Consider the following 26,346-nt stretch of genomic DNA (forward strand, 5'->3'; position numbering starts at 1 on the left):
AATTTCACATTGAGCCTTTATATCCTCTACTATGTATTAGAGTACCTGACAGTTTGTTGTGACTAAGGTAGAAAGGACTAAACATCCAGCACAAACAATGGAGATGGGTGCATCAGTATGAACAGTAGGAGCATCTGTGTGTCTGGCAGCCAAAGTGGTTGCACCCAGTTGATGTCATAGCTCTACGTGCTGATCTGCTAAGTGGAGGTCACAGCCAGCGATATAAGAAGTACATCTTGTTAGGTTTTGTATTGTTGATTGTCATTTATGCTTAGAAATATTTAACCATAGATGCTTAGAGGTGTATAATCAATTGTGTAGTGATAAGTTGTGTGATCTTTAACAGGCTACAGAGGCTTGGTGTGCATTCCACACCTACATCCTGGGAGCATGAGAGAGGTCATACCTTCTCTTATTGTTTTATGGTAGGATTAACGTAGTTACGTCTGTTTTAGTCTAAGTGCTTTTTGTGTATAAATGAACTGCTGGACTTCCTTACTGTGTTATCTAGGATGAGGGGGGGTCTACCCTCTTCCTGACCAAGGATGTTGGCTTGTGTGCTTTTATGACCCTTTGATCAGCAGTACCCCCCCCCCCCCCCACACACACACACACACAGGCAAGGTACTCTTTGTGTGTATGTAGACGTCACATGTTAATGAACCTATGCATATTCATGTAACCTCAATAAAAGGACAGTGGTACGGGAGAACGGACGAGAGCAACTGGGGTCAAGTGGAGGAACGGCGCTCTGTCCGGTCTCTCCCGTGCACGAGTAACATGAAGAACTTTGCCTATTTGTGTCTTGCTTAGCAGTGTAATTATATTGTCTTCAACGTTCCAGCGGATGGGTTCAAGCTACAAACCTATCACATCTGTTCCACATACTGAACAAACTAAACGTTATGCTTGACCATTCAGAATGTGCAACAGATGTGAAAAACTGCTAATAATAATTGTTTTTGGCAAATTTAGCGATATTATGTTTAATTGACTAAATCGTGCATCACAAAAATGCAGCTAAATGAGTTCAAAGAAAGCAGCGTGCTCCCTTTAAATAAGAAATGCGCTGGAAGCATGGGCAGGAAGTTTAACAAAGACGAATGATCTGAAATGGCTGGTTTCTACTGACAATTTTAAGCACCGAGGAAGAACACACAAGAGCACATTTTTATATAACTCTACCTGTTTTTCATTAAACCAAGAGCAAAAAAAGAAAACGTTTAAATTCTTCTTTCCCAATGAAAATCCCACTTGGAACTGCATTAATAAAACCTGCATGGGCTCTGCAGGGGCCAGCTGTAATTACACAGTCTTGTTGAGGACACTGTGCACGGCAGCGCTGGTGTCACAGGACAAAGAAGAGCCACTGCTAGACTTAAACAGCCTGAGCTTCCCATCCAGGGTCCCAGTTAGCAGCTGTGAAGAAAAGAGAAAAAGCATGACATCATATTACGCTTTTATTTTTGCACACTTTTTTTCTAAAACCGTGTCAGACATCACTCTTCTTTTTACCACCTCTCTATTTAGAATACAGAGTTTCATAACGGCACACCTAGATCCCCGAAGAAGAAGAGCACCATTGAGGTCAAGACCATTCTGTGTTCCCCACCAAAATTCTTGATTTTCCATACTTGCCATTTACCCCCCCCAAAAAAAACAAAACATCATGTTGCCAGGCCTTAACTCTGTTATATAACTTTGTTTATTCAAACAAGGAGATTGAGGTTCCTGCCAGCAATACTCTCAGTGAGTCAAACATTTGGAGATTAATAAGGCACCTACACAACAACACAACAATAAACTAGCATTAATTCACACCCTGTAGGCAAACACACACGCACACACTACACACTTAATGACATGTGCAGGCTGCACACAGACAAGCACAAATACAGACGATCAATGCTTGACTACAATTTTTAGTGAGACGTACACAGTGAATCATATGTCTCTATCAGCCAAGAGAGCAGATGAGGCTGAGGAAGCATTACCTCAGCACTCTGACAGTCTGTCAGAAGCAGTGGGAAACCCTCTATGTGGGCTTTGCAGTGAGACCTATAGCACATTTTTACATGTGCAATTGTTCAGAATTTAAAAGTATACCATATTATGGAAAAATAACTCAAGATAACTCACAAACAGCTGTTATAACCTCTATTTCATGCCACTTCAACCCAAGTTTATTTTTACCACCCAGTCTTAAAGGACAAGTGAGCATAGTCTTTATATAAAGTCACGGCCTCCGGGGCCTGAAAAGTGAAAGTGAATGCTACGGTGCCTGACGCCTCTGGCTTGACAAAAAGAAAAGAAAAGAAAGAGATCTTGTTGTATAGAAGTCAGGGGTAAAACAAACCTTAGGCTCACATTGACCTTTCACCCTCAGTAAACATCTACATGATGAGTTGATGTTCTTAATTGTTCAGTTCTCTTTCATTTTTTAGTTCAGTTCTTTCTGACCTTGGTGTTAATTTAGTAAATTATGGTGTCCTCTAGAGTCTTAAAGGGCAACAAGATAATAATGACTCATATGTGATTGACAAATAGCGACCAGTGAGTGTGTCCAGTAAGATCCACCAGTTACTTTCCATGTTTCAAAAACCTCAATGATGACACTAAAAACATTGGTTAGGTCCATCCCTAACCAATGGATGATGTCACAGTATGTCCATCTTCTATATGACACCTTTGTAGGTAAGTGGAGAAAAACAAAGAACCAATCAAAAAAACCCAACATTTTACAAAATGCATTTTGTAAAATGTTGGGTTTTTTTGATACTCCATCAGGGAGTTTTACCTATGGTGAATATCTAGACCTGAGGTGGCTGTAAAGACAGCATCTTTTTTAAAAGCATGATAACATCAGGAATCTTGGCAAACAATGATTTGCCAAGTTGTGATAAAAAACACATTTGGTACAACAATGGTCCAACATTTTTTCCCTTGTACTAAAAAGGTTTTATGCAGGAGAAATAATCCTTTACCAGCAAGCAGATGCCTGTGCTGGGAAAGGGAGTCACAATAGCTGAGGTCTGAGGATGACTCAAACACACTAAACTGGGCTGGATGCATTCTTCCTTTGAAGGGTGAAAGTTGCAGTTTCTCTTCTATAGACACATTAAAGAATTCCTGGCGAGTGTGAATCCCAGAGACAAGTTAACTTCCTCATAAAGGCAACCCAGTGAGCACAAACATATTACATCTAAATATGCATAGTATGTGATCGTGAGTCTTTGTACACCATGACGTCCACCTCAGTGACCTTAATCAACAACAGCCAGGCTGTCTGGTTCTTGCTCCCAGGCAGCTGAAAAGCCTAAAACAGGGATGTCAAACATAAGTCCCGGGGGCCAGAATCAGCCCAGGAAAGACTCCAATCTGGCCCACTGGAAGGCTTTGGAAAATGTGAACTGTATTTTTATAGGTTTTATAGCTTTTCCTAAAAAAAAAAAAAAAAACCTCCACCATGGCCATTCATATTGCACCAAAGTAAAGCAAAAAAAAGAAAGAAGAATTCCTGATTTTCATTTTTTGTTCACAACTGTAGACATTTCCAACTTTTCCAGTTGGGTCACAGTTAACAGTTAAAGTTAAAAAAGTCAGTTAACAACTTTCTACTTTATTATTACAGGACTTAACTGAGGAATGAACAACTAGAACATTTACTGCCATTTTACACATTTATTTCTGACATATTTCTTTAATATGGCAGATTTGTGGCACAATTAGGCAAGATTTTGTAATTATATAGAAAAACTGAGACTTATTGTTAAAATTGCACTTCATTTTAATTTTCTTAGGGATTAAATGTGTAGTTAGGTTTTTTTACACTAACAGAAAGGGGAGTTATATTGTTCCAGCCCACTTAAGAGCTAAGTGGGCTGTATACAGTCCACAATGTAAAATGAGTTTGACATTCTTGACCTAAAACTTATGAGAGTTAGACGACAGCTACAGTAGCAACCATGGTTTTGGATCAACTCTGATCCAAAACCACTGTTACTGTGATAATACACCAATGTAAGCATGTAGTGTTAAGAGATAAACACAGAAAAGGAATCCAACACATTACATCTTTGCAAACTTAAACTTTTATTTTGCCCCAAACAAGCCCACATAATAAGGGTAGCTGAAGGTTTTATGTGACCTTTGGTATCAGATGTTTTTGTTAAAAATACTGACTTACTATAGAAACACAGAAAGGAGTCATTGTGGGTCATGACAGATTTGGCTGACATTACAGCTTCATTTTCAAGACAGACATAGTTTTCATCAAGTTTGATTTCTGTGGAATTTTAGATAACCTTACGCACATAACCTGAGGCTCCATTTGAGAGTTTTGTTCATTTGTTTTGAGGTTTGGTTGAACAAAGTCCAAGTCCAAACTTTTTAGGAATTCTGAGTAAGATCAGAAAATCCATTGCATGGTTTGTCACGCATGTTGCATAATTTATTGTTAGCAACTGGCTCAACACCACGGAAAAGAAACCACAAATCAACAGTTCAAAGCCAGAATAAAAATGCCGATTGAGAAAGCAATGTGGATTAGATTTTCAATGGTGAGTCAAATTTTGGCACTCTGGATGACAGAAAGTATATGTCTATAGAAACCGGTATGAACAAATGCTAAGGATTTGATAATATGGCGAACAATGTGTTTTCCCCTCCCAGAGGATGCCATTCATCAGCTGTGGAGCACAAATTTCACAAACGCCAAAATAGCAAGATGTTCTGTAGTGACCATGCTGAGAGTTGAAGAAGGATCCAGATGACAGATGCACTGTAAAACCCAATAAGTTAATTTTACTCAAAACTTTTGGTGAAACTGATTACATAAAATATTTTAAGTAACTAAAACTTAAAAATAAAAGTTAAATAAACACACTTTATTTATTAGCTTTAGATAAATATTTTTAAGTACCATTGATAAATGTTTTTATGTTATATCCACATTTTTGGTTTAGTACTCTCTACTTGATATTTTGAGTTTCAAGTACAAATCTAGCTCAAGTAACTTTAAGGAATTAATTTTTAGTTTCAAAATGTTAACCATTTTAAGCTAATACAACTCAAAAATTTTAAATACAAATGCTTGTAATATCCAAATCTACTGTGTTTTGAATTTGATTTAAAAAAAAAAAAGTGCCCAAAATAATTACACTTGTAAAAACATAAGACAGAAAATATAAATTCAAGTTACAGATTTATTGAGTTACTTTGACACAAAAAGCCCAAAGACATAAATCCACCACATTTTATAGGGAATAATGTCAGAAATTTTGGCACAAGGTTACAATATTAGAAATAAAGAATTTCACAACATGTTTTAAGAGTATTCAAATTTGATTAACACATGAGTATGGCCTTTTATTAAAAAAAACAAACAAAAGGAAAAGAAAATCCTGCATTATTAGGTGGGAAAACCGAATGAAAGTAATAGTATAGTGCAGCTAATACACTGAAATATAATTGGTAACCTTTTTAATATGCCAGTACTGTGGTTATGCAAAATGCACATTTGTAGAGTGCAATCACAGTCTCAACAACAAAGCAATAAAATTTTAAATAGAAAAATACTTCTTTAGAGACATAAACAAAGTGTTATAAACCTCCTTAGCGCCTTATGTCAGTTATGAGTAGTTCAGGAGGAACGTTCCTTAAGTGACATTCAAGATCCCACCTAGAAGCCAGAAATGAGATTGTCCTTCATTTTCTCTATAGATTTACAGTTATCTGACTAAAAACACAATCAAAATCAACTAAAACACAAGTGATGATGGGGGGAAAAATAAAAAATAAAAATAATAAAATCACCCCTTTTACTTTGGATGTGGCTTTTAGATAATGAAGTATGAAACAGAGTCTGCAAAGATTTCTTTATTCTATTCTCTCTTTTTATAAAAAACTTATCCAGACTTGGAAACATGATAAACTGAATTACTTGCTTTAACAGGCACTTGAGGGCTGTGTAGGAATCCTGGACATTATTCTGCTGCCAAAAGATCATTTTTAAGACTCAGCACTTTGGGCTTCAACTTCCCACCCTTCAGACCCATCAAAACTTTCTGAATAAAGTCAAAAATGTTGGCCAAACATTTTGGGTAGCTTAGGTGCAGGACGTCAGTCAGTCCAAATATTACTAGAAATGCATCAGCCAGGGTGGTGAAAACAATGATCATGTTACCCTCGACCAAAACTGCAGTCTTCTCAGGGCAGAAGAATGTTGCATCGCTGGAATTGGCTCTGATCAGGAGGAGTCCAAGTGGCACTTCACTAATATCTGGTCTATCAGAATGCATCATCTACAGAAAACAAAATTACTACATGTTAGTGCATTCCTATTTCTCTTAGTTTCATCTATACAAGTCACATTTCTGGATTATTACTAGCTCAGAAATCAATTGTTTGAACAACAAAAAAGCCACAACACACCAAGATTTGAGAAAACAAACTGACAAAAATAGTACTTTTAGTAAAGCAAAGTCATACCTCTTCGTAGCAATAACAACAGAAAGTCAATAGGAGTTATATATTTTTTTCATTTGTACAGTGATGTATGGTTGGGCTAGGAACATTATAGAAGGTCTACGCACATTAAAAACATGTAGTGTTTCCATTATGTGACATGGACACTGTTGTAGACAGATCCAAGCATGGAGATGCTTCTCAAACTCTCAAAGTGTCATAATGTTTTGAGAAATCTAAACAAGGATGCTACTAAGATATTGTTCACAACTTTGTCCAAAACTTACATCCCATGTTTTGATGAAGGTAGAGGTGTCTTCGTACAAATAGGCAGAGAGGGCATGAAGCACACCAGCACTTTGGGCATGGATATCAGCTTGTTCCTACATCACAAGAAAATTTTTATTTTAAATTATTGGCTAACCTAGTCAAGAATGGTAATTAAAATTGAAAAATTGATCAAATCAAATGAAGCTCAAAAAACAAGACAAAAACTCACTAACCTGGAGATTATAGCTTCTGAAGAGCTGAGACAGGACATCAGACACGTTCCCTGTGCAAACAGCTTTCTTTCTGAATAAGCTCTGGAGCCGGGGAGCATGTTGGTCCAGCACAGCATAAAAGTGGTTCTTCAGGTGGAGGTTTGTAATCCTGTGGAATTCTGCACAGATCTGAACACACAGGATACATTTGTGTTTACAAGTTTCAATTAGTCTATAAATCTTTGCAAAATACATCAAAATCCTTACACTCCAAAGGCATAATTTGTTCAGACAGGCCAGATAACAGGGGTTGATATAAAATACATCTTGTTAGATACATCTATATACATTCTTACCTGGGACTGGGATTTCAGAGTAGGCCAGCAATCCAGGATCTGACCTACTGGTAGGTCATCATTGATGATCTCTTTGCATTGCAAGGCCAAAGTTGTGAGCATCAGCTTTGTAATCAGGATTCTTTTCACTTTTCTCGACTTCATCTACAATCTGTAGTCTTAGCTGGTCAAGGTAAACAGCATCTTCACCCCTGAAAATTTACTTCTGCCCTGGCATGGACATAACAGTAAAACAAAGAAGACAAGACAGACTACACAGAGAACAGAAAAGACACACAACCAAGGAGACACAGATGAAACATAACCAGCCCAGAACTCAACTAAACCTTAACTAATAATAACAACAATACAAGAACTTCACCTCATTTCAATATAACATAAGAAAGCAAAACTACAAAATAAACTCAAAATGCTGCGTCACAGACCCAGCCCCTGACAGATAAAAAACTAAGTCTTTCACTAATGAACACTGGGCATCAGAATAAAATAAAACGAAAAAATAACTGTTTGGTAAATATATTATTGATGGATTCACCCTTAAGCTAACCTAAAATAGACCAGGCACAACAATTTTACAGTTCAGAAGATTCTACATTTCAACTTGGTATACATAACTATTTGCAATGTAAACCAAGTTCTACCGCGTAATTATGTAATGATTATTCACTGCTTTTGTAAGTATGTCCTGTGCCTACAATTTTGCTGCCCCAGTTTTAATATGTACAACTCCAGAGAACTAAACGTAAGTTTTAAGTTCCACTAGTTAGCAAATGGGCTAGCCAATATCAATATCCACGTATGCGCTAAGTGTGAAGCAGCGCAGCAGTGCATATTGATTCAACAATTTAACCACAAGGCAGTTTATAATCTGCAAATCCAGAAATGCCTTCTAAAGACTTCTTTTAAAATAGTAAGAGATTAGAAAAGTTATTAACACATTATTAGTCCCAGGGACTAATAATGTGTTATACTAAATATGAGCGTATTAGCATAATTCATGCAAACACTTTGGGGCCAAGCCGACATGGATAAAACGACGCATGCATGTAATTCTTAAATGCCTGCTAGAGTTGTACATTTATGACGATAAAAACCCATATTACAACGGAGAACTATAGTTTCAGAAAAAATAAAACTTACCACAAAAGCACTCCTGAAGATGCCGCGAAGGCGGTAAATGCAGCTAGCCAAGTGCAGAGGGTTAGCTGTTCCAGTTCAAAAGTCCGTAACATACCATAGCATGCCCTCCTTTATCCAGCGTCAAAGGCAATGCCGCAAAAAACCCGTTGACAAATGTTTTTATTTCTGTTCGGATATTAACGTTCCACAAGTTTCTTTCGGGGTAATGAGCGGGCATTCGCACTCGAAGCGAGGAATCCAAGATGGTTGCCAGCACTTCATAAAGAAACAGGTGGCGCACGTAGGTACGTACGTAGGCACGTAAGTGACGTCAGTGTTAAAACTCAAATTATTTGAGCGCAATGCTAGAAACTAATCAATATATTCAAGTACTGATAACTTGAAAAAACAAAATTGTTCAAACTACTCAAAAAAATAAAGGTGTATGAACTTATAACAGGTTTTTAAGTAGTTGGAACTCATTTCATTTATCAAACTATTACTATTCGGTCTTACAGTGTGGAAAAAGGGGCAGATGGTCACCACGGTTATCTCAGTCTTGACTTTACATAGACATGGGATCAATAAAAGAAATGTATAGCCTGTTGCTCGTGGTGATAAATAGTTGGTAACTTATGGATATATTCACACTCAGAACCTTTTAGACATTAGACAACAGACAATACCATCTGGGTGAATATAAGAAAGTAGTTATATAAAATATAATGTTTTATATCCTCCGCTTACCCTTATATTTTTTAAATGTAAATCTTTATATCTGTGTATCTTTAAAACATTAAAATTGCATAAAATGAGAAAATAGAAAAAATTGAGAAATCCGATTGTACTCACAGATCTGAACTTAACATTTTGAGTACTGGGACAAAGGAAGTTCACCATTATTACCTAAGACCACAGCCAACTGAAGAAGTTCTGTCTAATGCATGTGAAAGGTTTCGATACTTAAAAATGTCTCTTGTGACTTTGAAACTTCCTGTTCATTGCAGTTCCAGCTGTGCTGAACACAGGCCAGGCTGTCTCAGCTCAGTCTGTGTCTCACTGTAATGTGACATTCTGGAGTAGACCTCTGTATTTATTGTCTGGCTGCGACAGTACGAAGGGGGTAATGTCTGAGGTCAAGAGGAAACATATCCATCCATCCATCCATCCATCCATCCATCCGTAATCAGCCAATCAAATGGGCAGCTCAATGGGCAAGTAGAAACAACACAACCTTAAAGTTGACTTGAACATGTCTACTTGAATGAGGCATGGTTGTTGGTGCCAGATGCTTTGGTCTGAGTATTTGAGAAACTGCTGAATACCACACCCAGACCGCACTTGTGTCAGCTAACAATAGGAAGCTGAGGCGACACACAGGCTCACAAAAACTGGGGAGACTGTAAAAATGTTGCTTCCTCAATTTATGCTGCAAGGTTTGAATGGTTGGGTCAAAATTTGAAGTAAACAACATGAAAGGAAGGCTCCATTCCACCTGTGTCATCTCTTTTATGATCTCAGTGTACTAATCTTATGATGGTTGCTTCCAGCAGAATTATGCACCATATCACGAAGCTTCAAACAAACTTCATCCAACAGAGTACCTTTGGAATGTGACAGAACGGGAGATTTGCATATGGATATGCAGCTGGCAAATCTACAGCAACTGTGCTATCGTGTCAATCTCCCAGGAAAGTTTCCAGCATCTTGTTTAATCTGCCTGCAGTAGTTCTAACAGCAAAATAATGGTCAACCCACTGCTAGAAGAGTGTGCCTAATAAAGTGGCTGTGAGTGTACAATGTACATGAATCAAAGTGTTGCGCTGACATCATTGGTATTTGTGATACACCAAAATTACTCATATATTGGTTTGTGTGGTGCTGTTAGGTAAAATAGGTAGTAACAACCAATGATTCTTACTGTTAAATAACCTAAAAACCATTGTAAACTAATAAAATAATAATGTAACAGCATCAGAAAGTGCATCTTATTTCACTGGAGTCCTCAAATGTGCTACTTTTTCCAACCAGCAGTTGCAACCACGAAGATATAAAATTGAATTGCTATTCATTACAGCTGTAATTGTGCTGATCGTACTGTGCTGCATCTCAGGGAAAAACTCCAGGGATCCTTTTATATCCTAGTCCATCCCTGCTGTGTGAGTAACAGCTGCCAAATGGCCACAAATTAAAAATGATACAGTAAAAATGTCTACTGGGACAACAGCTGGGGTTTTTTTGCCTGGCTGCAAAAAGTAAAGATGATAAAAGCTGACATAGAGAGACAAGAAAAGCACTTAGCATGAAAAGTCACAGATATGACTCACTCTTTGTTCATCTTAGTTTGGATGATCGTACGTGTTAAAGTTTTGCAGACAACTGATTGTGTCAGCAAGTGGTCATGGTTCTGTGCTACCTCCAACACACTAAGTGCAAATGAGAACCAAGTACCTCAGAGTTCAAAAACATTCACTTAGTCCAAAGACTCTAAAAGAAGACAGTAGATTATAACAAAAAACAAAACAAAAACAGATGTATGACTCAGAAACTGACCAGACGTGTAGCGAGGAGGTCCAGTAACTTACAGTAAGATACAGTGGTGTGAAAAAGTATTTGAGCCATTAGTGATTTTTTAGTTTTTTTGCACATTTGTTACACTTAAATGTTTCAGATCATCAAACAAAGTGTAAAATTAGATACATTTTAAATTTTAAATTATGGTTTTATTTACTAAAGAAAAAAGCTATCCAAATCTACCTGGCTATATGTGGAAAAGTAATCGACCCCTAAATCTAATAACTGAATTGCACTGAATAAAAACAATTTGGCAAAGAAGAGTGGGCCAAAATTCCTCCACAGTGATGTGAAAGACTCATTGCCAGCTATTGCAAATGCTTGATTACAGTTTTTGCTGCCAAAGTGGTTAACCAGTTATTATGTTTAGGGGGCAGGGCTGGACTGGTAATCTAGCATACTACGCATTTGCCTGGTGGGCCAACGTACTTGTGGGCTGATGGGTCAATATTTCTTTTTTCTTTGTTGATAATTATACAGGTTACAGGCCGGCTTGTGGGGCTGCTGCACCCCGGCCATGCAAGCACTAACAGAAGCACATTTGTTCATTAGTGACACTGGATTGCCCAATCAAATCTGGCCCCTATTGCACTCATGCACCTTGTAGAGTTTATTGTTGAAGACGCTGATAATGATGGACAAACAAAAGTGAAATGGTGCAATATATGTCAAATTAAGTAAATTAAATTAATCATATAAGCAGCAATAGTACCAGCAACAACCCCCTCGTAGTCACAAGAGGCGCTAAACAGAGAAGCGCAGGAGAAGGGATAGCAGTCTCAACAACAGAGTGAGAAAGAGATGGAGGAAGTTCTAAATAACATGATAAGAAAATGGTTGGAAAGTAGAGATTCAAATTTTAAAGTAAAATTAATGACTTCTAGTGATGTGTGAAACCACAATTTTCAGTACGATTCCAAGTAAATACAGGATCACTTTTGCCAATACTAATACTGATATAAATACTTAACCTATGAAGACAGCCTATGTAGAGGAGTGCAATATGTCATGAATTATGAGATGAATCATCATGAAATGCATATTCTGAACACATATTAATGACCACAAAATCACTGTGATTTTTACCTTTCACAATAGTTACCTAACAGAACAAAAGAGATCCAATCCCAGTGCGAGCATCAATACTATCAATATTTTGATCGATCTGTCTCCCGCTAATAACCGCTTTGACTAACGGTTAAAGAGTAGTTTTTTATTGTCACATGCATGCACTGCTACTAAGATGTCCGAATCCAACAACAGCTTTACAACCTGATAGAAAAGAAAAACTTTCAATATCAATAATCCAACAAATTGAAATTGAAACAAAATACAGTATGCGTATGATTATTATATATACATACAGTTGCACTAAAAGCTACACTTTTTATTTAACTAGTATCAGCTAAGATGTGCTAATCCAACGACTGTACCAACCAGATAAAAAAAACCTGATACACATAATGATAGTTTCAAATATTTTTATGTGCATATATTTAACTGGACCATTTGCGACCAATCATGGTGGCCTGCTTGGACCAAAGATGCTAGGGCTGATTTTTTTGTCTCAGTCCATACCTGTAAAGGGCCACTTATTATTTTACATACGACGAGACAGGTTGGTGGCTGATTTTTCCCTTGATAAATGAAATCATCATTTAAAAACGTTTGTATTTTCGTCTAATATTAAGCTGGAGCCAGGCCTGGGGAGGGAGCCAGAGGGGGAGGATCCAATGACTGAGCTGTAGGAGCCTTGGGGTCTGGCCGGGTGCAGCCCGAAGGAGCAAATTGGGCCCACCCTCCTGTAGGCCCAGCACCTGCAGGAGGCTCCATATGGGTCGGGTGCAATGTGTGCCGAGCAGCAGTCAGGGGCAGAGGCCCGTGACGATCTGATCCCCAACTGTCAAGGCTGGCTATTGAGAAATAGAACGTCACCTCACTGGTGGGGAAAGACCCTAAGATGGTGTGTGTGGTTGAGTTATAGTTGGGTTCACCTCAATGCAAGCCTTTGGAATTGCCTTCATTGAGAATTGGCGGCAGAGGAGGGTATTCTTATATCCCCTCAGCTTACTCAGTATATTGCCCTAACTTTTTGGGGTCACTGGGTGAGGTTCTTGAGGGTCCGCCTTCACACCGTCATTCTTCTGGGAGACTTCAATGCTCATGTGGGCAATGACAGTGATACCTGAAGGGGTGTAAGGGAGGAATGGCCTTTCTGATCTGAACCCAGGTGGTGTTTTACTATTAGACTTCTGTGGAACTCATAGTTTGTCCAAAATAAACACCATGTTTGCACATAAATATGTCCTTAAGTGCATGTGGCATCAAGCCAGTGATTGATTATGTAATGGCATCATACATAGCCATATGTTCTGGACACTTGGGTGAAGGGAGGAGCTGAGCTGTCAACTGATGATCACCTATCGAGGGTTAGGGGTGGATGCTGGAAAGACCTGGCACACCTAAATATATACTAACAGTGAGCTGGAAACGTCTGGGAAAGGCCTTGGTCTGGGAGATCTTTAACTCCCATCTCTGGCAGAACTTCGACAGCATTCCGAGGGAGGCTGGGGACATTCAGTCCAAATGGATCATGTTCTGCGCCTCCATTGCCGAGGCAGCTGCAAGGAGTTTTGGTCGCAAGGTGTCATGGTGAAAATCCCTGAACCTGATGGTGGACACAGTAATCAAGCTGAAGACGGAGTCCTATCGGGCTTGGTTAGCCTGTGGGACTTTGGAGGCAGCTGATGGGTACTGGCAGCCGAAGCTCCCCTCACAGGGTGTACAGTGTAAGTGTGGTGCTGCTGAATTCAACTGAGGATATAGTCAGGCAGTCAGGGAATACTTTTAGGACCTCCCTAAACCCACTGACATGCCTTCTGAAGGGGGGACTGGGGACTAGGGGAACTTTAATTTTCGTAATTAAAATGAAAATTTTATGTCTACAGAAACAAAATTATCTACAACTGATACTAGGTTCTAGGTTCTTTATTATTTGTCACATGCATAGTTATACAAGTATAACACACAGTGAAATGTAGCCTGACACGCTCCTCGACATGTGCAAAAATGGGGGGGGGGGGGGGGGGGGTGTAGAGGAAGAACATTATATATATATATATATATATATATATATATATATACATACACATATAGTATATACTAGAGATGGCACGATACCACTTTTTTATGTCCGATACCGATACCGATATCATAAATTTGGTTATCTGCCGATACCGATATGAATCCGATATAGTGTTTTTTAATCAACAAAACTGTTTTTTAAATATCTTGCCGCATTTTGTATAAGTTCATACTCAAGTTTAAAACAACAACTACACTAAAGCTATTCTGTTATACCTGTATGCAAAAAAAATTATTTCATAGTTCAGCAATACTGATCAATCTAATAAACTTAAACCTACACCATCCTCCCTATTCTGGTATTTGAAAGAGTACTTAGCATAAATATTAAGCAACCTAACTAATAGGGTTCCAACTCCCAGCAACAACAAAAATAAATAAATAAAAAATAGGGAACCACCCCTCACGCTCCACCTCATGATGCTTAATCGACGTAATCAACCTTAATTTGATGCAGTGTGAAAAAAATGCACAGAAATCAATTATTTTTCAAGAAATATTAAATAGATTCAACATCTTTCTTCAACAGAATTGCAGACTGCACAGATGGTACCTTCCCAAAGGAAAAAGTACTATAGCTTACTAGGGTATATATATATTAGACTTAATAGTTACTATATACAGTAATGGACTTCTATTCATTTTGCATCAAATTAAAACTTTGGGTGTCAGATAATTATTTATTAAAAGCTAGACATTTTAAATGAGAATAAGAAAGAAAAGTATGTCTTTGTGCCCCCTTTTCCCAGTTAATGCCCTATCGGCCCCCCTGGCTAAACTTTGCTAGATCCGCCCCTGCACAGTTACCAGCGTCAGCTATGTAGAAAAAGATCCTGGAGTAGAAAGTAATAATAAATACATTCTAACAATAGCTGATCAAGCTTAAACGTGCTTCTGTTGTTCAGCCGCTGGTTTCCTCTTTCTGGTGCAAAGTGGGCCAAAAACAAACCAGAGAGACGGACTCGCGACAGAAAAGCTGATCAGCTGATCATTAAGCAGTTTCATGATTGAAGTAGCAGCAAGAAGAGGCAGTCGCTTGTTAAGCTTAACGCAGGAATGCTTTACAAACATTCAGAGATGGACTTACACACTTGCTTTACTTCTCTCGGGATAACTTTGTCGGAGATGAAATGCCAGGTTGCTAGCAAAGCTCCAAATGCTATCCAGACCACCACAGGTCCCGCATGCCACAGCCGCTCTATCAGGTGATGCACACTGCTCCGACGTGCTAACGTTCTGAGGTGAGTTACAGCGTGTTGCAAGTTTTGTGAGGTGCTTTCCTGATATTTAATGGATCGGATTACATTTTTTATTTTTCTCCGATATCCGATCCAGTAATTTAGGTCAGTATCGGACCGATACCGATACGTAATATCGGATCGGTCCATCTCTAGTATATACACTGGGTGAATGTGCAGTAGTAGCAGCAAGCAGGTGAATTCTGTACATTAATATGAATAGACATCTGACTATTTTACAGGATAGACAATATAAACATATTTAAAATTAAAGGAATTGAAATGTACATTGTGCCTTGGTTTAGTGTCTGGAAGAGTCTTGTCTCAGTCAATTATAGATGATGTGAGAGGGCGGGTGTGTGTGTTTAGGGCACGGATGGCTTGGGGATAGAAGCTCCTCTTGAGTCTCTCTGTCCTTGCCCGGATGATGCAGAACCTTCTACCAGATTGCAGAAGTTGGAACAGTTTGTTGCCAGGATGGGACGGGTCCTTCAGTATCTGCGCTGCTCTAGTCCGGCATCTCCTGGTGTAGGTGTCCTGAAGCGGGGGGAGAGCAATCCTGCAGCAGCGTTCTGCTGTACGGATCACTCTCTGGAGAGCTTTTTGGTCCTTCATACAGCTGTTCCTGAACCACGATGTCATGTTCTGTGTGAGGATGCTCTCCACAGCACCTGTATAGAAAATCCTGAGGATCTTTGGAGAGACCCTGAACTTCCTCAGTTGTCGTAGGTGATACAGGCGCTGCCTAGCCTTTTTGGTCTGGACCTGAATGTGGGCAGCCCATGTCAGGTCTGAGGAGATGTGGACACCAAGATACTTGAAGGACTGCACCCTCTCCACTGGAGCTCCATTGATGATAATGGGCTTGTAGTCTCTGTGCTGACCCCTTCTGAAGTCCACCACCAGCTCCTTGGTCTTGCTGACGTTCAGCTGGAGGTGGTTGTCCTGGCACCACGATGCCAGATTCTTCACTTCATCCATGTAGGCCGTCTCATCGTTGTTGGAGATGGCACCCAACACCACTGTGTCGTCAGCAAACTTCACAATGGTGTTGGAGCCATGGGTGGCCACACAGTCTGAAGTGTAGAGGGAGTAGAGCAGTGGCGAGAGGACACATCCCTGAGGTGCTCCTGTGTTGATGGTGATGCTGTTGGAGAAGCACCTGCCCACCCTCACCACCTGAGTTCTGCCAGTGAGGAAGTCCAACACCCATGCACACAGATGGCTGTTAAGTCCCAGATCCCTCAGCTTTGTGAACAGTCTGCAGGGCACTATTGTGTTAAACGCTGAACTGTAATCAACAAACAGCATTCGCACATAGTTACCCTGTTTCTTGTCCACGTGGCTGAGAGTGGTGTGTAGGACGTGGGCGATGGCATCCTCTGTGGATCTGTTGGATCTGTAGGCGAACTGCAGCGGATCTGTGGTGTCTGGGATGGAGGAGGAGATGATGTTCTTCAGCAGCCTCTCAAACACCTTCATTACTACCGAGGTCAGTGCAACTGGCCGGTAATCGTTCAGGGATGAGGGTTTGCTGTTCTTGGGCACAGGGATGATGGTGGATCTTTTGAAGCATGTGGGGACCACAGACTTCGCCAGGGACTCGTTGAAGATGTAAGTGAACACACCTGCTAGCTGGTCAGCACAGCAGCGCAGCAGACGGCCGGTGATACCGTCTGGCCCCGCCGCTTTACTAACAACTTTTATAGGAAAAAAATTCCAATGTGCTAAACCAAATTACTGATAAGGCATCAGTAGGCAAAAAAGCAACACAAACAAAAACACTTTAAGCATCAGCTGGCTTCAGTTTGTTTGCTAAATTACTCACTGAGGTTTAGATGAACAAGGTCCTTAACTTAAAGATCAAGTGTCAGAAAGAAGAGGGACATGTCTGTAAAGGTTCTCAGTCATCCAGGTCATCGTGGTCTAAAGAGCTTGGAACGAAAAGCGTCTGGACTTCTTTAAGTTTCTTGAAGATGTTTCACCTCTCATCCGAGAAGCTTCTTCAGTTCTAAAAACTGAAGAAGATGAACCATTTTCTTTCCAAGCTCTTTAGACAAAGAAGAGGGATATTTTCACAAAGAGAGTAACAACTGGTTCAACAGATGCTTAGAAGAGCTCATCTAGGCAAGGCAAGGCAAGGCAAATTTATTTGTATAGCACAATTCAACAACAAGGTGATTCAAAGTGCTTTACAGAGACATTAGAAACAAAAACAAATAAAAAGCATGATTTAAAATAGATTAAAACAAGCAAACAAACAAACTAACTAAACACACACATTTCACACCTGTTCGCGCGATCTGAACCCTTATCGTAAGGGGAGCTACCAGTCCTTCTGTGGACGAGCTACTTTCTATTTTAAATTCCCTGAATTTAAAATCTCTAGACCCAGTCTAGACCCAGTTGGGGAGCTACCCAGAGCTCTAATCCCACACCTGTTCGCGCGATCTGAACCCTTATCGTAAGGGGAGCTACCAGTCCTTCTGTGGACGAGCTACTTTCTATTTTAAATTCCCTGAATTTAAAATACTCTCTAGACCCAGTCTAGACCCAGCTGGGGAGCTACCCAGAGCTCTAAACCCACTTAACAAACAAACAAACAAACAAACAAACAAACAAACAAACAAACAAAACAGTATATAAAATCAAAACAGATAAAATCAGAACAGTAGATAAAATCAGTAGTTAATGTAAGTTTTGAAATTTAAGCTTAACAAACAAACAAAACAATATATAAAACCAAAACAGATAAAATCAGAAATAGATAAGATCAGTAGTTAGTGTAAGTTTTGAAATTTAAGCTTAAAAGTGTGGATTTGGTGCTTTATTCAAATGCAGCTGAGAATAGGTGAGTCTTCAACCTGGATTTAAATAAACTGAGTGTTTCAGCTGATCTGAGGCTTTCTGGGAGTTTGTTCCAGATATAAGGAGCATAAAAGCTGAATGCAGCTTCTCCGTGTCTGGTTCTGACTCTGGGAACTGATAAAAGACCGGATCCAGATGACCTGAGGGATCTGGAAGGTTCATACTGGGTCAGCAGGTCACTGATGTATTTTGGTCCTAAACCATTCAGAGCTTTATAGGCCAGCATCAGAACTTTAAAGTCTATCCTCTGACGGACAGGTAGCCAGTGTAAAGACCTCAGAGCTGGACTGATGTGGTCCACTTTTTTGGTCTTAGTGAGGACTCGAGCAGCAGAGTTCTGAATGAGCTGTAGTTGTCTGACTGATTTTTTAGGTAGACCTGTAAAGATGCTGTTACAGTAATCAAGCCTACTAAAAATGAATGCATGGACTAGTTTTTCCAGGTCCTGTTGAGACATCAGATCTTTTATCCTTGAAATATTCTTGAGGTGATAGTAAGCTGACTTTGTTATTGTCTTAATGTGTTTTTCTAAGTTTAGGTCTGCATCCATCACTACACCCAAATTTCTCGCCTGGTTTGTGGTTTTTAGATGTATAGATTGAAGTTCTCTGGTGACCTGTAATCGTTTTTCTTTGGCGCCAAAGACTATTACTTCAGTTTTGTTTTTGTTTAGTTGGAGAAAATTGTGGCACAACCAGTCATTGATTTCCTCAATGCATTTACCAAGAGCCTGTACAGGGCCTCGGTCTCCTGGTGACATTGTGATATATATTTGTGTGTCATCTGCATAGCTGTGGTAGTTTATTTTGTTGTTGTTTATAATCTGTGCCAGTGGGAGCATGTAAATGTTAAACAGAGGGGGTCCCAAGATGGAACCTTGGGGAACTCCACATGTGATACTTGTCTGCTCAGATGTGAAGTTACCTATTGATACAAAGTATTTCCTGTTTTCTAAGTATGTTTTGAACCAGTTTAGTACAGTTCCTGAAAGACCTGCCCAGTTCTCCAGTCGTTTGAGTAATATGTTGTGGTCAACTGTATCAAATGCTGCACTGAGATCCAGTAAAACTAGGACTGACATTTTTCCACTGTCTGTATTCAGACATATGTCATTAAACACTTTTGTCAGAGCAGTTTCAGTGCTGTGGTTCTGTCTAAAACCTGACTGGAAGGCATCGTAGCAGTTATTCTGTGTTAAGAAGTAATTGAGCTGTTGAGAAACTGCTTTTTCAATGATCTTACTTAAAAATGGGAGATTTGAGATCGGCCTGTAGTTGTTCATTTGTGTCTTGTCAAGATTGTCCTTTTTCAGTATAGGTTTGATTACAGCAGTTTTTAGTGGTTCTGGAAACACACCTGACATTAAGGAAATGTTGACGATCTGTAACAGGTCTGACTCTAAAGTCTTTGAGACCTTTTTGAAAAAACTTGTTGGCAGGACATCTAAACAGCAAGAGGAGGAGTTCAGTTGACCTAAGATGTCCTCCAGGTCTTTGCTGTTAATAGGGTGAAACTGTTTGATGGTGTTTAAACAGCTTTTCGGTGGACACAGTACATATCCTGGATCTGCTGTTGATGTACCAACTGCTTGTCTAATCTTTTGGATTTTGTCTGTGAAGAATTTGGCAAAGTCATTGCAGGCCATGGTTGAATGAAGTTCAGCTGCCGCTGGCACAGGAGGGTTTGTTAGCCTGTCAACTGTAGAAAATAAGACCCGAGCATTATGGCTGTTTTTAGTGATGTCAGAGAAGTAGGACCTTCTTGCACTCCTCAGTTGTAAATTATAATTGTGAAGTTTCTCTTTATAGATGTCATAATGAACCTGGAGGTTTGTTTTTCTCCATCTGCGCTCAGCTTTCCTACACTCTCTTTTTTCATTTTTCACTAGTGTGGAGTTTCTCCATGGAGACTTTTTCCTTCCAGAGATAACCTTCACCTTAATGGGAGCAATAGTGTCCATTACATTTAACATTTTTGCATTAAAGCTATTGACGAGCTCATTGACTGAACCTTTGGACAGGTCAGGTGTTAATGGGAAGACCTGGTTAAAGATCTCACTACTGTCTTCAGTTATACACCGTTTTGTGATCACTGCTGTTGATATATTTGTGTGGGCTGAGATTTTACTTTCAAAGAAAACACAGTAAAGATCAGATAAGCCCACATCAGACACAGTAATGTTTGAAATGCTCAGGCTCTTGGAGATCAGTAGGTCGAGAGTGTGTCCTCTATTATGTGTGGCCTCTGTTACATGCTGAGTCAGCCCAAAGTTGCCCAGAGTGTTACTCAGGTCTTTAGTCCCTTTGTCCTGAGGGTTGTCCACATGGTTGTTAAAATCCCCAACAATAATTACACAGTCGAAATCAACACAGATCACAGACAGCAGTTCACTGAGGTCATTAAAAAAGTCTGTGCAGTATTTGGGAGGCCTGTAAACATTAAGAAACACAACTTTGGATGGGGCCTTCAGCTGTAAAGCCACATATTCAAAAGACTGAAAACTTCCAGGAGATAGCTGCTTACATTGAAATGATTCATTAAATAAGACAGCAACCCCTCCTCCTCTCCTGCTCACCCTGGCCTCAATGATAACACTGTAGTTAGGAGGGGTCGTCTCGATGAGAACAGCTCCACACCAATAATGAACCCTCTTTTGAAGTGAACTGCTGATAGTCAAGCTATCAGCAGTCCTGACCTGCTGATAGTCAAGCTATCAGCAGGTCAGGATGACACAGAACAGAAATATGAGTAATCCAAACAGTGTGCAGCGCCATGAAATCTGTGCCCCTCATCTGACCCAGTAACCCGTTTCTTCACTTCTGGCTAAAACATTTTTCTTTACACATGAATCCAAAATTCCAAATTCAATGGAAAAAGTACCTGTGGATACAGTAGCATGACTGCCTTGTTTAAAGGCACTACTAAATTGTAATCTCAAAAAAGAAAAAAAGAACATCCTATTTTGTATTATATGCAAGGAATGACAAGAACACCCCTGTTGCATGTGAAAATCCTTCTGCTCTAATTTACACAGTAGCACATTAAGGTTCAACACGAGAAAGCAAACAAATTGCAAACAAATTTACAGCTGCATACAATGCAACTCCCACACGATTTTATAAGACAGCATTGTGAAGTGACAATAAAAGCTAAAATCCCTAATTACAGACTAAAGTACAGGAATAAACCTAAGGGAATAAACCCTGAGGTGGATCTGTCTGCTTGATTCTCTTTTAAGTATTCAGGTGGAAAACATGAGTGATAAATGAGTGGAAAATATGCATTGCCTTATCTGTCTGTGTCTCCCATCAGAGGTTTCTCACAGCTGTAAATATGGAGAACATCTGGCCCTCAAATGTAGATCAACAGCAAGATGAACACAGGTTAGGGACATTTTTTGCCAGCACTTTGTCTTAGGAGAAAGCATGAGCATAGCATATTTCCAATATATCAATCACATGGTTAACTTTAGAACTAACCGGCCATTTCTCAGGACTTCTTGAACTTAAAATGACTTTTGACTTATTGCTTTTGGCTCACAAAAATTAAACCACAGATAGGTAAGCACGCAATTCCACACACGCAAACAAACCTAGATAATCTGAGCAAAGTATAAGTTAGCACCAGGTGAACAGGCACTTCTGCAGGGTTAAAAGAAACTATCTGCTTCATAAGTAAGCAAACAAGATTTGCTAATGATCACATCTGGCAAAATTATGGACAAAGGGAGTTACTGAACTTTTGAGAAACTGAGGAAAAATTAGAGAACCAGTAAATAAAGTCATACCAGTGCTATGGATGGAATCATAACATTTACTGAGCTTTTATGTCATCAGACCCATCTCCAATGACAACTGAGCAAAACTGCCTCCCTAAACGGGTTTTGTCAAACCACCCTGAAATCATTTTGGGAACAGCGATCTGTGGTGGATGCATGCAACTGTGCCCAGCTGTGTACTAACCGCAATCAGATAATTGGTTGACAAAATGCAGAGGACAATTTACCAGTAAGCTAAACTTGTGACGTCCACTAAAATTCAACAAAACAGGCAAAAATGACTTGACTAATCCACAAGACTCAGATAAATTACCTAACTAAACATTTAGATGCCTGTACGTCTTAACATCAACATAATTCTTATATCAACTTTCAGCCTAGTTTGACCTAGTTTGTGGCAAGGCTGTACTGGTTTTTACAGCAAAACCCTCATTTTTTATAATGTATTCTGTATGCAAAGGCCTGTTACATGAATGTGAGAATGTAAATACTACTAGAGTATATGTTCATCATTATTACATTATATATATTTACTTTCTGATAAGATATATATCACTATTTCAATCTACAACCCGACACGTGTGGTGGAAAGTAAGATAAAGTCTATTGATTCAACATGTCTTGTTTCTGAATTTCTGATTTGTCCCATCAAGTAAAACACAATGTACAGAAGTACTAATGTTGAGCAAGCACGCCCTGACTGATGAAGTGTGTCTTCAAACTCTGCAGATCACTGTACTTCAGCCAGATAATGGCTATGAACCAAGCTTTCCACTTTCAAGCTGGGAAATCTGAATGTATCATTGTGCTCCAAAGTTTCGCTGAATTGAGTTACAAAAATGGACATGCAGATTTAAAACATGTGCCTTGAGTTGACAACACAGTCAACAAATCTTAAAAGATGTTCAGCAAAGGCTGTGATATTATAACATAGAATCTATATTTTAGATTTTATTTTTTATAAGTATTCTTGCATTGGATATTTTCAAAGGAATGCGTTGCTTTATTAAAAAGGCACTATATATGTTGTTAGTCACTAAAAGCATGTTGGTATAAAGCAGCACTGTAATGGCAATTCAAAGTAAACACATATCTTTTCTGTTTTCTTTGGTGCAACTCCCCACATTCCATGAATTGTTTTCTTCTAGATTGATGGCAGGCCAGGCAAAGATAAACAGTTTTAAATCCTTGTGGATAACTTTTAATAATTCATAGATCACAGAACAACCCCTGCAACAGATTGGCAACCTGGGTAGGGTGTACTCTGCATCTCGATCCGTGATAGCTTTGATAAGCTCCAGCCTAACCATTAGCAAAAGAAGATGGATGGATGACAGCACAAACTAAACCCTTTCAATAATTTTCTTTAATTGAAAGCAGCTTTGAGTCACAGGTGAGTAAAGATATCACAGGTCACATGATTTTTCATTACTGAGGCATTTTGACCGTGGGTGATGTAACTTAGCATTAAACGATTCACGCTATTGAGTACAGAGCTCACAGTGTCTATGATCTGAAGATTCCTGCATGCATATGCACCTATGCCCTGGCTCCAAGGATTGGATTCTGTAAGGTTTTATCCTAGTCAAACAAGTGCAGGATCAGGAAGTTCTAGTTTCAGAGTTTTGCTGACTTATGATCGCTTCAATGGGAGAAGCCCCAATAATAAAACTGGCTGAAGTGCCATTATAGTAATTCCAGTCTCCGGTGTGGTACTAGAATCCAGACTGAACACTTAGATGTATCAGACATGAAAATGTGGCTACCGGAAGCAAAGATAAAAAAAACGAATGACAAAAGATCCTGTAGCAATCTGTCTTGATGTGTTACATTGTGTACAGCAATCAACCAGCTCGGAAACCAGCTTGTTTGCTTTTGCTTATTTAGGTCTGATGGCTGCAGTGTTTTGGTTCCCTGCTGTGTGTAGTCTTTCGTTGGCTCATTTTCATTCATCTTCAGTCCTGAAAGCCCTTGAACCTAACCACCAGAGGAATGTTTTTTCTTTGTTTGTTAAGCAACTTAACACAGGCCTATGAATCATCTAAGCAAAGAAATACCAAACTCAAGGGATGAACCAGTGCTGTATCTATGCATCACAGACAATTTAACTGGAACCAGTTTTAAACTTTGCTACCAGTCACAGAGAATCAGGGAGAAAAGGATGAGTTATGCCAACTTACAAAAGAACTGGACTAAAAATCAGTGCCAACAGGTCTTGTGGAATGATAAATCCAATATTTTTATGGGGGCTTTTTAGCCTTTATTGTGATAGGAAAGTGCAGAAAAGACAGGAAAGCTGAGTGAAAGACTAGGGGAAGAATGCATAAAATGGCCTTGGGGCAAATTTGAAACCAGACCTCTGCATTAGCCTTATAATATATGGGAGGCTTGCTGAACTTACTGAGCTAAACTGGCACCCCAATGATTTGTTGTTCTATGTATGAAGGAGGTAAAGAGAGAGGTACAGCCATCTGTAAGACACAGAAGGCTCTGTCATGGCTCGGTGCTGGATTTCAGCCAGTAGCATTAGGGATATTGTCAAAACTGATGGAATTATGGATGTAGAGAATTACCATCAATTGAACACTTTCAGTCATGAATAGGCTTTCCCAGAGCTTGGACCTCCACATTATTGAAGCAGTTTGCGTCCATCTTTACGGAATCAAAGGAAGCCAACATCCAAAGAAGAAGAGCTTTGGATGTTTTTAAGAAGCCTGGAGAACTATTCCTGAAGACTACATAAAGAGGAGTTCAAGATGTGTTGAAGAATAATGATTGTCATACCAAAAATTGACTTTCATCACTGGAATTATAGAATCTGTACTTTTGGCTTGCATGAATTCACATGTTTCAAAAAAGAAAATGCTGCACCTAGTTCTTATTTTCATAGCATAATGTAAAGAAATGAACAGTACCTCAAGATTTTTGTATAGTATTGTAGATATCGCACTATAGACTGCATAGTTACATAGGCTACCTTGCTCACTAACCTAGCTAGGGTTAGCTCCCTACAAAAAAAAGGTGAATATTGCTAAAATGTTAAACTCAGTTCAATCCACAAACTGATAGGTGGCATCAAGTAAATCATTTGTCACATTTAAAGTATTGTGTTGACTATACTACGCAGTGAGTACAGACAAAGACACCTTAATAAGTCGTCCCAGAGGAGATCATTCAGTTTTCATTGGAATATGAAGCAAAGATATTTTTTTGAGGCACATCATTGCATATTTATCTATACACAAAAACAAACAGTAATCAGAGTCTTACCTGTGGTGTAGCAGGGTTGAAGGCCACATTAAGCACAGTGTCTGAGTGGTTTTGTAATCTGTGGAGATAGTTGCTGCTACGGATGTCATACACATAGGCCTGCAATTAAGGACACAATGAATGTATACAGAAGCTTAGTGTGTACCATTGTACTTACAACACACAATTATGTTCTGACGAGCATGATGATAATGCAGATCAACTTGAGTATCATTTCAGCTTCAAGGGTAAATGTTTATCTTTTTTTGTACTTCCAGACACAAATGACATTTAATATACAGTGCATGTATATAGTAAAATGTCCAGCCAAGATTGATTGCTAGGGGTAAATGTCCAAAGCCCAAATTTCTTGTAAACAGGAGTATTAAAGCGATTAAAGCTTGTCCAGAAATCAGACATGTAGCAGACACTAAAAGTCACGCCAAAGTCAATCATCCTTTGTGCTGGACTAATCTCAAAATAACTGAAGTTCAATAGAGTAAATAAACAGGGTATTTTAGCAGTTTTTCAGTAATTAACAAAATCTGTAATTTATCAAAACACGGTTTGCATTCTTTTTGTGTCCTATGCTTCTTCTTATATTTACTGAGTAGTTTCCTGATTCCTGAGTGCTCGGATAACCTGTGATATAAATAATGGTAAACAGTGATGAAGAAGGTCAATTTAAACACCTGAGTGTTGGATGCTGATTTTCAGCTTTAAAAACTGTGTAAGTGTAAATTTTAATGTTAAAGCATAAATACTCATACTGAAGTTTGTTGCACAGACAGATGTCAAAATAGTGAACATCTCAAAATCAAGCTGCCATTACCAGTTATAACAAAGCCTTGCAGATACTGCGTGTTACTAGTGTATTTTGCTTTGAGGTAGTTAGGAATTGTTAATCACCCCTGTGGGAGTTGTGGATTTTATACTTCCTCTCGTTGATTTAAAAAAGAAAAACCCCAAAAATCGTTAGCGTACTGAATGTCTCCATCTGTTTCATTTGAGACCTTAGAACAGAAAGTTTGTTAATGTATGCTTTTTCTAAATATAATCAGTAAGTTTTTAGA

At 39.1% G+C, this 26,346-nt stretch overlaps 2 protein-coding genes across 2 annotated transcripts in view; both read right to left on the reverse strand.

Moving 5' to 3' along the window:
- Window positions 1-643: 643 nt before the first annotated feature.
- Window positions 644-26,346, reverse strand: part of wdr27 (WD repeat domain 27) — a 53,247-nt gene continuing 27,544 nt past the window's right edge. The window contains exons 23-24 of the mRNA XM_086259794.1: window positions 25,295-25,393; window positions 644-1,419 (exon numbers count right to left, since the gene is read on the reverse strand). Coding sequence (XP_086115920.1) covers window positions 1,306-1,419; window positions 25,295-25,393 — 213 coding nt within the window. The 3' untranslated portion in view covers window positions 644-1,305. The remainder of the gene's footprint in view (window positions 1,420-25,294; window positions 25,394-26,346) is intronic.
- LOC147316357 (uncharacterized) lies at window positions 4,828-8,899 on the reverse strand. The gene is made up of 5 exons (XM_086259793.1): window positions 8,444-8,899; window positions 7,304-7,554; window positions 6,969-7,136; window positions 6,753-6,848; window positions 4,828-6,302 (listed from the first exon to the last, which is right to left on the reverse strand). The coding sequence occupies exons 2-5, from the start codon at window positions 7,445-7,447 to the stop codon at window positions 5,985-5,987; spliced, it is 726 nt and encodes a 241-aa protein (XP_086115919.1). The 5' UTR covers window positions 7,448-7,554; window positions 8,444-8,899; the 3' UTR covers window positions 4,828-5,984.

The sequence above is a fragment of the Aulonocara sp. 'chitande type north' Nkhata Bay genome, linkage group LG13, assembly GCF_057382095.1.
Source record: "Aulonocara sp. 'chitande type north' Nkhata Bay isolate Kocher_YH1m ecotype deep benthic linkage group LG13, A_spYH_male_GT1.1, whole genome shotgun sequence".
NCBI lineage: Eukaryota > Metazoa > Chordata > Actinopteri > Cichliformes > Cichlidae > Aulonocara > Aulonocara sp. 'chitande type north' Nkhata Bay.